The sequence below is a fragment of the Cyprinodon tularosa genome, unplaced genomic scaffold (assembly GCF_016077235.1).
Source record: "Cyprinodon tularosa strain WSP-4 unplaced genomic scaffold, ASM1607723v1 ctg236, whole genome shotgun sequence".
NCBI classification, from domain to species: Eukaryota; Metazoa; Chordata; class Actinopteri; order Cyprinodontiformes; family Cyprinodontidae; genus Cyprinodon; species Cyprinodon tularosa.
In genome coordinates this window covers 914,612-927,500 of record NW_024038883.1, presented here as the reverse complement: position 1 = coordinate 927,500, position 12,889 = coordinate 914,612, and the positions used below count along the sequence as shown (strand labels likewise).

The 12,889-nt window shown below is 40.9% G+C and overlaps 1 protein-coding gene across 15 annotated transcripts in view; it reads left to right on the top strand.

Moving 5' to 3' along the window:
- LOC119784895 (transcription factor 4-like) overlaps nt 1-12,889 on the top strand; it is a 292,976-nt gene that overhangs the window by 209,879 nt on the left and 70,208 nt on the right. Inside the window, exon 1 of one of the 15 annotated variants that reach the window (XM_038287173.1) lies at nt 3,347-3,659. The exons of 12 other annotated variants lie outside the window; for them this stretch is intronic. In XM_038287173.1, coding sequence (XP_038143101.1) covers nt 3,591-3,659 — 69 coding nt within the window. In that variant the 5' untranslated portion in view covers nt 3,347-3,590. Of the gene's footprint in view, nt 1-3,346; nt 3,660-12,889 lie in introns of those variants that run through there. 2 more of the 15 variants (XM_038287174.1, XM_038287175.1) reach the window with 2 other exon arrangements.

Below are 12,889 nucleotides of genomic sequence, written 5' to 3'. Positions count from 1 at the left end.
GGATGGATGGATATGATGGATGGATTTATATATGGTGAAAGGATAGGATATGGATGGAGGATAAAATAAATATATATAAATTTTTATGGAAATATATGGATAATATAAATTTATTTATAATATAAAATGGTTTGGTTGGGTGGTGGTGGATGGTGTGGTGGTTTGGGGGGGATGGTTAAAATGGTGTGGGGGGGGGTGGAGGATGGATGGATGGATGGATGGTGGATGAAAGGAGGGATGGATGGATGGATGTGGAGGATGGAAGGATGGATGGTGGGATGAATGGGGGATGGATGGATGGATGAATGGATGGATGGAGGGGATGAATGGTGAATGGAGGAGGTGGATGGATGGTGGTGAATGGAGGTGGATGGGGTGGATTTTGGGTGGGATGGAGAAGGTTGGAGGTGGTGGTGGAGGAATGGGTGGAAGGATGGATGGATGGATGAATGGAGGATGGATGGTGATGGATGGTGGGTGAAAGGGGGATGGATGGTGATGTGGTGGGTGGATGGATGAATGGGGTGGATGGTGGTGGATGGATGGAGATGGATGGGTGGATGAATGGATGGATGGATGGTGGTTTTAAAAGGATGGAAGGGGGATGGTGGTGGTAATGGATGGAGGATGGTTGGATGGGGGGGATGGATGGGATGGTGATGGATGGATGGGGGTGGAGGATGAATGGATGGAAGGATGGATGGAGGATGTTGGTGGATGGTTGGGTGAATGGATGGAAGGGTGGTGGTGGTGAATGGTGGAGGTTGGGGTGGATGGATGGGTGGTTGGGTGGATGGGAAGGATGGTGGATGGTGGAAGGAGGAAGGATGGAGGATGAAGGTGGAAAGGTGGATGGATGGAGGAGGTGGTGTGGATGGAGGTTTGGGTGGATTTGAATGGATGGAGGATGGATGGATGGTTTAAAGGATGGAGGTGGGTTTGGGATGATGGGTGGGGAGGAGGTGATGGATGAAGGATGGATGGTGGAGGATGGATGGTGGAGGGGTGGGGGGAGGATGGTGGTGGAAAAGGTGGTGGGGATGGATGAATGGGGATGGATGGATGGATGGAAAGGATGGTGGATGAAAGGAGGGGTGGATGGTGGTGGATGGGTGGATGTGGATGGAAGGGTGGATGGATGTGGATGGAAGGTGGTTGGGATGGAGGATGGGGAAATGGTGGAAGGATGGGTGGATGGATGAATGGATGGGGGTGGATGGGGATGGGGGGGGATGGATGATGGATGGATGGATGAATGGATGGGAAAGGATGGGTGGATGGATGGATGAATGGATGGAAGGGATGGATGGATGGATGGATGAATGGGTGGAAGGATGGATGGATGGATGGATGAATTGATGGAAGGATGGATGGATAGATGGAGAAGGTGGGAAAGGTGGATGGTGAAGGATGGAAAGGGTTTGGGTGGAGAATGGATGGTGGATGGATGGATGGATGGATGGATGGATGGATGGGGTGGAGGTGGATGGATGGATGGATAAAAAGGTGGATGGATGGATGGGAAAGGGTGGATGGATGGGATGAAAGGAGGATGGATGGATGGAGGATGGATGGATGGATGGATGGTTGGGGTGGGTGGTGGAAGGATGGATGGATGGATGGTGGATGGATGGAGGGAAGGGGTGGTGGGATGGATGGTGGTGATGGAGGAGGATGGGTGGATGGATGAATGGAGGATGGGTGGGTGGATGAAAGGATGGATGGATGGATGGATGGAGGATGGATGGGGTGGAGGATGGAGGAAGGGGATGGATGTGGATGGATGGTGGAAGGGATGGATGGATGGTGGATGGGGATGGATGATGGATGGATGGATGATGGATGGAGGAAGGATGGATGGATGGATGGGGGAGGGGTGGATGGATGATGGATGGATGGATGGATGGAAATATATGGGTGGATGGATGGGTGGTTTGGATGATGGTGGAATTAATTTATGATGGGGATGGAAATATGGAAGATGGGGTGGGGGGATTTAAATGGCGGTATAAATAATAAGATATTGGTGGTGGGGGTGGTGGGTATGGTAAAAGTGGATATGGTGGATATGGAATGGTGGAATGGATAATGGTTGGTGGATGGGTGGAAATAATGGGATGGGTGGTTTTGGGGGTATATATGGGTATAAATATGGTTTTTTTGGATGGTGGGAAATGGATGGATATGTGGAGGGGTTTTGGTGAAATGGATGAATATGGATGGATGGATAAGGGTGGTGGATGATGGATAATATGGTTTTATATTAAAAGGGGATTAATGGGGTTTGGGGGGTTTTTATGGGTGGGGGGAAGGATGGATGGTGGTGATATATATATTTTAGGTGGATGGGGATATGGATGGAAGGATATAAAATGGGGTTTGGGGAAATTTTTGTGGTTTTGGTGGATGGGTGGATAAATGGGGGGAAAAAGGTGGTGGAGGATATATATGGATGAGGGTGGTGGAAATTTTTATTGGAAGGTGGTTTGATGGTATGGATGGGGGAGGTGGTGGTGGTTTATTAAGGTGGTGGGGTATGGAAAGGAGGTGGTGATGTGGATATGGATATATGGGGTGGATTGGATGGATAAAGGATGGATTTTTTTTTTGGGGTGGTTTTTGGATTGGTATGGTGTATTAATGAATTATTGGAATTTCCAGAAAGGTTTTTTTTTTAAAAAAAATTTAAATTTTTTTTTTATTCCCATTTTAATAAATATTATTTTTTTATTATGTTTTCATTTAACCGGGGTTTATGGGTTAAAATTTCTTCCTAAGGGAAAAAGGGTTTTCTTTAAAAAAATTTTTAAAAATTTATTATAAAAATAAAAACCTAAATGGAATAAAATGAATAAAAAAAGGTTGTGAATTTAAATTTGTTGGGAAAAAAAATTAATTTATTTTTGGCCCATGGTTGAAAAAAAAAAAAGTGTTTTCTATATTAAATTTTTGGAAAATTTTATATTTTTTTTTTATTATTTGAATCTTTTTTATTTGGTTTGTGTTTGGGTTTTTTTTTAAAGTAAAAGAAAAATAAAAAAAAAAGAACTTTTTTTAACTCTTTTTGTGGTTGGGGGTTGTTTAGTTAAATGAAAATTGTGGAAACCCCCCGTGCCCGGGACCCTTTGGGGGATTAGGGGGGTTAAAGGGGGGAATGAAAGGGGAACCCCCGGGCTTTGTGTGGGAAAATTGGGAAAAAAGGAAAAGGTTTGGGGAGTTTTAGGCCCCGTTTTTTTTTTCTTTTATATGGGAGAGAAGAGGGGGGGAGGGGAGGGGCAGCTTCACCTCCTCCCTCCCTCCCTCCCTCTCTCTCTCTCCCTCTCTCTCTACTTTGCATATTCCGCGTGCCTCGCGCGGCCATATGGGAAAATGCAACTGAAGGAATTAGCCGCGCGCAGGAAGGAGCACGCGACGGAGCGCTGAGAGTTTGAGACCAAAACAAACCCCGAAAAGTTTGATTAAAAAAAAAAATAACGAGGAGCGACGAGAGGAGGACACGAGGCCGGGAGGGGGGGAGAGAGAGACGGCTGCGGAGACCCGAAGCGACCCGGGAGAAATATTAGACCCGGTCCGAGGAGCGGAGAGGAGCCATGTACTGCGCCTACACCATCCCAGGGATGACCGGCAGCTCCCTGATGTACTACTATAACGACAAGGCGGTAAGGAGGAGAGGAGCAGCAGGAGGAGAGGAAAGGAGGAGAGGAGGTTCCTCCTTTGATTTTTAGTTAAATTAACGGAAACAGAAAAAATGTTATTAATTTATCTCAGTTCCTCTGTCTAAACTTTATTCCGCCGTTCATTAAAAAAATATGTTTTAAAATATATTTAAGATATGTTTGAAATATATTTAAAGAGCATAAATGCAGAAAAATAATAGCTTTTATCTCAGCTAAAATGTCTTCTTCTGTTTTTTATTTATTAATGAGGAAATGTTTTATCTTTAGCGTCACAACATTTTATAATTATAATTACAGTCATTTATGTTTAAATAAAATAAAAACACAAATAAAATAACCTAAATAAAATACATTTTTTAATAAGTTTAAATTTGAAAGCTAAATAAGGAATAAGAGCAGCTTTTACTGCAGTTTGTTTACATATTGGTGTGTGTGTGTGGGGGGGGGGGGGGGGGGGGGGCTAATTTAAATCCTAATTTTAAGCCCAGATTTTACTGATAATACTGAATAATTTCTATTAATTTAAAACTAAACCTGTTTTAGGAAAATCTGCTTTTCTTTGGTTTGCTTTTTGTTTTTCTGCTGAGGGAATTATTTTTATTTTGTCCAACCGGCTCTCCGTAGAAACACAGGTGAGAAAATCTCCCTGCAGGTCCGAGGTGCAGGCTGACCTCTCGTGACCCCGTCTGTCTCCCAGTGACCCGCACTTGTAAAACCAGTAACAGGGGGGCCCGCTGCCTTCAGGTCCCAGCAGCAGACGCTGGGATTTCCTACAGATTCACCTGTCAGCGAAGCGGCGTGGATTCCTCCTGGATGCAAATATTTAATTCCATAAAAATATTTTGTTTGAAAATTTTACCTTGAAATTTTAATCTGAATTAAAAGAAATATTTTATTTTTGGTTCCTGATTTTTAAAAGCATTTTATTGATTTTTATTGTGATAATTCCAGATGGAAATGGATCCTTAAAGGAGGATTTTCTCTCCGTCTTTGTTTCCGGGCGTCTCGGATCGGCCGGTGCCACGGGGCCCCGGCGTGGCACCGGCGCTTTGTTCGGCTGCTGGATGGCACATTGTGCCGCCGGTTTTGATCTGGTGCCAACCTGCCCCCCGGCCTATTTGTGCCCGCTGTTTGCTGGCAGACGGACAGAACCCCACGGAACACCAGAACCGCCCCGTTTGGGCGTTCCAGAGGTTCCTGGGAGCCTCCTGGATGAGACGCGGCTCTGGTAAGCTGCGGGGCCGAGGAGGGACACCGGAGCAGAGGCGTCTGGGTTCATTTCTGCAGCGAGGAGCGGCGAGCCTCGGCATGCAGGCTGAGCCGGGAGAGAGGAGCAGAGGGTTGGAGGCAGAGGAGGAGGAGGGAAGCCGAGGCCGCGGCTCCGAGCGGCGGCTGTCGGCTCACTGACTTAAGCTGCGGCGGCTTAATGAGGCAGCAGAGAGCAGGGCTAAAAACAAAAGGCCTCATTTGGACGGACAGCCGGCTTTTCTTATGCTAACGCTGCGTCTGAATATTCAGCCGCTTTTAATGAGGAGAAGCTCGGCTGCCAAAGTCCTGCAACTTATTTACAGCGCAGGAAAAAAACACCCTGAAGAGGGAGAAACCGGCCCAATAAATCTGATAATAGGATTAATTCCTCTGTTTTTATTACAATTCTTTTAAATTCTTATTTTTTAAGGGGAAAAAAAAGGAAATATTTTGCTTTAATTTTCTTCCTTTTAATTAGATTATTTATATTTCACCCAAACGACTTTCAATAAAACACATTTTTATCAGATTCATTTAAAACTAATTTTTTTTTTATAAACCAGTAAACAGATAATTATATAAATGTTATAAAAAATATAGATAATGTGGTTGGAAATCGTCTTTCCGCGCCTTCAGGCTGCGTCCGGCTCATGTGGTTCTGATCCAGGTCGCCTGCAGACGTGTTTACGTGTTAATTTGACGCCCTGCTGTAGGGAGGCGGCGTCTGAATGGCGAGGACTCGCCGGACGGCTGAGTGCGGCGTGAGCGGAAACATCCTGGGCGCTGCGTAAACCCAGGCTCCGTTCTCTGAACGCCGTTTCTAAGCTGGATTTCTCTGCTTCTTTAATCTGATATTTCCTGACATGCTTTTATTTTGAAGGGCTGAACAGCGGCCTGTTGGCGGCGAGAACAGATTCGCTCATGAGAATCTGAGCGTCCGGGTCAGCCGGGTCTTCTGGGGCTGTGTGTGTGTGTGTGGTCGTATATGTTACGTATTTAGGATGTTTCTGGTGTGTTTACTGACCTTCTGAGGACCAACAGGCCTTATGGGGACCAAAGGCGGCTCCTGATGCAGCAGATCCTCGTTTTATTAGGAATATAGAGACAATAGTCAGGATTTAATGCAGTCACTAAAATGAATGGAAGTCTCAGTGTGGATAGAAATACAAACTGTGTGTGTGTGAGTGTGTGTGTGGTCCATCTGGTCCAGTTAAAGCCTGACGCATCATTCAGGCTTAAACTTAATCCCGCTGCATCAGATTATGTGACAGTGATGCTGCTGATGCACTCAGGGCCATCAGCTGCAGGTATCGGCCTTCTAACATGGGCTGCTGATGGAAGCAGGAAGGTTCCAGAATAAAAGCAGGACGCTGGTTCCTCTGAGGAGCTTCAGCTTCAGGGATTAAACCAGCCTGACATCACAGCTTAGATCCAGAATCATCGGACGATGGTGAAAACCGTCCTCTGGGACTCTGCTGCTGTGAAGCCATGAAGGTTTTTCCTTTCAAGGAAACTAGAAGTGTGACTGAAGAGCTAAAGGCCGGCCTGACCTTTGACCCCACATCTGCAGGCTGTGGATGGTGGCGGCTGACGGCCAGAAACTGATGATCCTGCTCTGGATTTCCACCATTGTTGTTTTGGAACGCATTTTCTAGGCCTTCAACTAACGATTATTAATGAATCGATTAATCTGTAGATTATTAACGGATCGATTAATCTGTAGATTATTAATGAACCGATTAATCTGTAGATTATTAACGAATCAATTAATCTGTAGATTATTAATGAACCGATTAATCTGACGATCATTAACCAATTGATTAATCTGTAGATTATTAACGATTCAATTAATCTAGATTATTAACAAATCGATTAATCTAGATTATTAACGAATCGATTAATCTGTAGATTATTAACGATTCAATTCATCTAGATTATTAACAAATCGATTAATCTAGATTATTAACAAATCGATTAATCTGTAGATTATTAACAAATCGATTAATCTGTAGATTATTAACGAATCAATTAATCTGTAGATTATTAATGAATCGATTAATCTGACGATCATTAACCAATTGATTAATCTGTAGATTATTAACGATTCAATTAATCTAGATTATTAACAAATCGATTAATCTAGATTATTAACGAATCGATTAATCTGTAGATTATTAACCAATTGATTAATCTGTAGATTATTAACGAATCGATTAATCTAGATTATTAACGAATCAATTAATCTGTAGATTATTAACGAATCGATTAATCTGTAGATTATTAACGAATCGATTAATCTGACGATCATTAACCAATTGATTAATCTGTAGATTATTAACGATTCAATTAATCTAGATTATTAACAAATCGATTAATCTAGATTATTAACAAATCGATTAATCTGTAGATTATTAACAAATTGATTAATCTAGATTATTAACAAATCGATTAATCTAGATTATTAACGAATCAATTTGTAGATTATTAACGAATCGATTAATCTGTAGATTATTAACGATTCAATTAATCTAGATTATTAACAAATCGATTAATCTAGATTATTAACAAATCGATTAATCTAGATTATTAACAAATCGATTAATCTGTAGATTATTTGATCAAATAGCCAAAGTTTCTTTAAAGAATAACTTTATGAAATTAATCAGGTGAAACTAAAACTTTTCGACTGAAGGAGTTCTGGATTATAGAGCAGATTTTTTTAATCTTAAATGTTTGTATATTTTTTATAATCTTGGTCTAATTCCTGGTGTCAGCTAAAGGAACGTTTTACCGTCTCTATACTGTAGTTAATTATTAACCAATTACTGAATTAGTTAACGATTATTTCAGTAATCGATTAATTGGATGAATTGTTTCAGCTCTGATATTTTCCCTCTAAAGCTCAGCCTCCATCAGAGATCTAGAAAGAAATTTCTATTTGCTTTATTGAATAAATAGAAAAAGATTTTTATTCTGTCTATTAAGGATTTATGAGACTCCGTTTTACTGTAAATGTATTTTCTCTTGTTTTAGGAACGTAAAAGAATTTACTGATATAAAAAGATGATTTATGTTTAAAATAATAAACAGTTTGTTCATTTTAGACGCAGAAGTTCTAATGATTTTATTTTAAGGGCAGAAATCTTCAATCCTTTAATAGATCATCTTATTTAAGGCCTTTTTACTTCATACTTTTTAAATCAGGTTTGCAGATTAAGGAGAATTTTCAATCACAAATATAAAATTCTTCATCTTGGAAATTAAAATCTTTTCAGATTTGATGAAAATCTATTTTCTTTTTTTAGGGTATTTCTATTTATTTTGTTGCGTTTATCGTCCTTATTTCTACCGAGTTAAACCATCGTTCTAAGGGTTCTATACCTGCTGGTCTGCTCTGTTCCACAGGTGAGTCTATGTGTCATAGCTCTAGGATGAGCAGGAAGTGGCTGAGGGCCAAAAGGCGGCGCGTCTGTGAACTTCTCTAGTTTGGAGAACAGACCTTTAGACGATTGAATCGTTGGCTGGGACTGATCTACATATCTAGATCTACCATAGAGAAAGTCATCTCTATAGAATCTAAATAATCTGCTGAATCTTTACAAACATTTTCCTGGTGAAGGCGGTGATTGGCTCGATCTGTTGCCTTGGACACGTAGATGTAGAATAGGTAGAATGTGAATCTGAAGGTCATGGAGACGAACCTGTGAGCAGTTTGAACTTTAGATCCACAGGAAGTTAAAGATCAAAGGTTGGTGAACCTCCAGGAAAATATTCTGTTTATTTTATTTCTATGTCTCCAACTCATCAGAGGACGTTTTGTTCTAGAGTTAAGCAGAACGTCCGACAGACGCGTTCAAACCCGCTGCTGGCGTCCATGTCTGACTGGTCTTAATCTGAGCTGGACTGAGACCAATAATCCTGATTAATCCAAAACCGGTAATTAAATCCTCATCATCTCAGCCTCTTACCCAAAAATAACACAATATTTTACTTATTATAATGAATAAATATCAGATGAGAGGAAGTAATCATTTTATTAAAAATATATTCTTGAAAATTACAAAGAATAAATTTATTTCATTAATAAATTTCAATATATTTAATTTTCAAAAAGGTTCATTTTGAAACTTATTCTAATAATAATTATTCGTATTCAATATTAGAGAAAAAGAGAAACAATAAATGAATTTATTTTATGGGATGTTTCTGTATTTATCATCTATTGTGGCCCTCAGGGGTCACAGCTATAGGAACGTTAAACCATCCTGGGACCCCCCCTCCTGGGGCCCCCCCACTTTAGGAACCCCTGACCTAGAGCTATGCTGCACAGACTGTAAAACGAGTCGTTTGCTGTAATTTTGACAAACTGTAAAAATATAAACCAGTCTGAATATATTTTGATAAAAAGCTGAATCTATGAGGCTAACATGATGCTAACATGATGCTAACACGATGCTAACGTTCACTGAACCAGGATCAGCTTTCGATTCGCCTCCCAGAGAGCAGGAAGGAAATAACAGCTGCATTTGAAAATCAGTGATTTTTATTTACTTATTAAATTTTTTTGATTATTGTGAAACCTTTAGAATGACCTTCATCATCATCATCTTCGTCATTAAATGTCTGATCTTCATCATCTCCTGGAAATGAAACTTTTTCATGTTTAAATGTTTGCGTCGCTTTTCGGCTTCAAAGAAAAAAACCTGCTGGCAAAAAGCAGCTTGTTTTTAATCTGGAGGAAACGACCGGAACCAGACTTTGGTCATCAGTGGAAGGATGCTAACACTAGCGCTCATTGTTATTACCATGCTAACATTAGCCCACCCGGCTATCTGCATGCTAACATTAGCTCATCTTGCTACCTCCATGCTAACATTAGTCCACTTTGCTATCTTCATGCTAACATTAGCTCATCTCGCTACCTCCATGCTAACATTAGCCCACCCGGCTATCTTCATGCTAGCATTAGCTCATCTCGCTACCTCCATGCTAAAATTAGCCCACCCAGCTATCTTCATGCTAACATTAGCTCATTTCGCTACCTCCATGCTAACGTTAGCTCATCTTGCTACCTCCATGCTAACATTAGCCCACTTTGCTATCTTCATGCTAAAATTAGCTCATCTTGCTACCTCCATGCTAACATTAGTCCACTTTGCTATCTTCATGCTAACATTAGCTCATCTCGCTACCTCCATGCTAACATTAGCCCACCCGGCTATCTTCATGCTAGCATTAGCTCATCTCGCTACCTCCATGCTAAAATTAGCCCACTTTGCTATCTTCATGCTAACATTAGCTTAGCTCGCTACCTCCATGCTAACATTAGCCCACCCAGCTATCTTCATGCTAACATTAGCTCATCTCTCTACCTCCATGCTAACATTAGCTCACCCAGCTATCTTCATGCTAACATTAGCTCATTTCGCTACCTCCATGCTAACATTAACTCATCTTGCTACCTCCATGCTAACATTAGCCCACCCAGCTATCTTCATGCTAACATTAGCTCATCTCTCTACCTCCATGCTAACATTAGCCCACCCAGCTATCTTCATGCTAACATTAGCTCATTTCGCTACCTCCATGCTAACATTAGCTCATCTCTCTACCTCCATGCTAATATTAGCCCACCCAGCTATCTTCATGCTAACATTAGCTCATTTCGCTACCTCCATGCTAACATTAACTCATCTTGCTACCTCCATGCTAACATTAGCCCACCCAGCTATCTTCATATTAACATTAGCTCACCTTGCTATCACCAATCAGGTCATCATTAGTGTTGTTGCTTGGTAACAGTGGTAAACCATGGAAACAATGGTATATATATATATATATATATATATATATATATATATATATATATAGCAAAAATATAAATGTTTAAAAACTTGATTTAAACATTTATATGTTTGCTTTTTTCAGTTCATATAAAACCTATGCAGAATATTAGTATAATGGATTTTATTCCTGTAAAGTGCAGCCATTTGTTTGTATAGAAATGAAAGGAGGTGATTTAGCCTGATGGCTGCAGTCTGGATTTGCTCCATGTTTCCAGCATAGACTCAGGTTAAATAGAGCGGCTCTCTGGTGGGATCCAGGTTTGGAACGGACGTCTCCTCCTGGTTGAAGCTTCAGCCTCTCAGAGCGCTCCGTGTTTCAGCCCAGCATTCCTCACATTTCTGGGAATTTCCATCCCAGGTCGCAGGTTTGATTCTGGGTTTGAACATCAGAACCCAGAAACAGCAGCTCTGGCTGGCAGCCATGTTGGAAATGTGTGGCCTCTGACCTGCCGTCGTCTCCCTGAAGAAAGGCTCACAGCTTTGGGTTCTGATTCTGAGAGAAAAGTCTCACAATTTATGGCAGAAATATTTCCTGAAAGCTTCAGTTTTTCACTAAATTCTGATTAAAATGCTGATAATTTTCCCAGCAGCTGGGATTATCGTCGCTGGTTTGGGTTTGGGACTCGCTGGGCTTCACTGCAGAAACACGAGCTTAAGGTTTTTGGCTGCAGATGAAAGCGGCGTGCCGCGCGTCTCTGTGTGACACGCCGGTCCGCTGCGCCATGCGGGCCCAGAACCGCTGGTTCTGATCCGGCTCCTGCTTCATTTTCATCATAGTTGGTTTAAATTTCAACATGTGGAGAAAAATTTCCCCGTTAGACTGAATTTAAAGGTTTAGATCTAGATGACTCAGAAGTCGTTACCACGACGACGGCACGCCGACTGTAAAACACTCACAGCAGTAACACATTTATAAACGTGGAATAGATGTTTATTTTTATCCATTAAAGATCAAACAGTTTCGCTTTTATATGGTTAAATGTTTTAACATTTTGCATTTCATTTCAAATTTGCAATTAAAATGTTTCTATTATAAATGTTTGCTTATTTAGAAATTTTATTTTATTACAAATATTTCCTTTTAGATTAATTAAAGAAATGATGGATTGATTCATGGAAGGTGCAGATTTATATTTAGATAAACGGAAAAGTTCAGCAGAGGGAAAAATATGGAAGTTCCACCAAAAACATCAACATTTTAACAGATTTATAAAAAAAAAAAGAGAAAAGTTTTCCCTGATGCAAAAAGGAAGAAAATACAAAGAAAACTGATAAATTTCCTTAATTAAAGGCTTAAATAGAAAGAGAATAAAAGAATGAAGACTGTGATGTTGTGAAAGCGGGAAGCACGGCTTGGAATGACGCTCTTCCAGAAACAGGAGTTTATGATCCATAGAAATAGAAATCATTTCCTAGTGTCAGTTTTATTCATAAACTTTCCATTCAGAGCGACCGAACCCAACCCAGTATGACGGTATGCAACTGGGTGACCTTTGACCCCACATCTTAGCATGAAAGTTACTCTGAATTAAAAACACTTATTGAACAGTATGTAATAATTTCATATTTAAAATACTTTAAGAAGTTTGAATTCTGAATATGAGCGGACTTTCCTTTTTAAAAATCTAAGAACTTTGAGAGGAAATCCTCCATTTCTTCTTCTCCTGTGATCAACGATGATCATCGTCTGATGTTCTGTCAAACGTTTTGTTGGCGACTGCAGTCTGTTTAGTTAAGCCCCGCCCTCTTCTGCCGCTAATGCCTGCTGATGCATATTTCACACAAACTGCAGGAGCTCTGCTGCCATCTGGTCATCTAATATTCAACATTTTTCAGACTTAATTAAATTGAATCGGTTCTTTGCACTGCTTTAAACTGAATAGTTTAACTTCCTCTCGTCTTTGCATATTATGATAGAACTTTATTGATCTCACACTGGAGAAATTCCCTCTCTGCATTTAACCCCTCCCCTTGGGGAGCAGTGGGCTGCCATTGTGCGGTTCCAGTGGGGTTAAGGGTCTTCCTCAGGGACCCAGAGTGTCAGTCTGTGGGGATCGAACCGGGTACTGGCTCCCCTCTCAGAGCACAGAGCGCTGCTCTAACCACTAGACCAGTTCT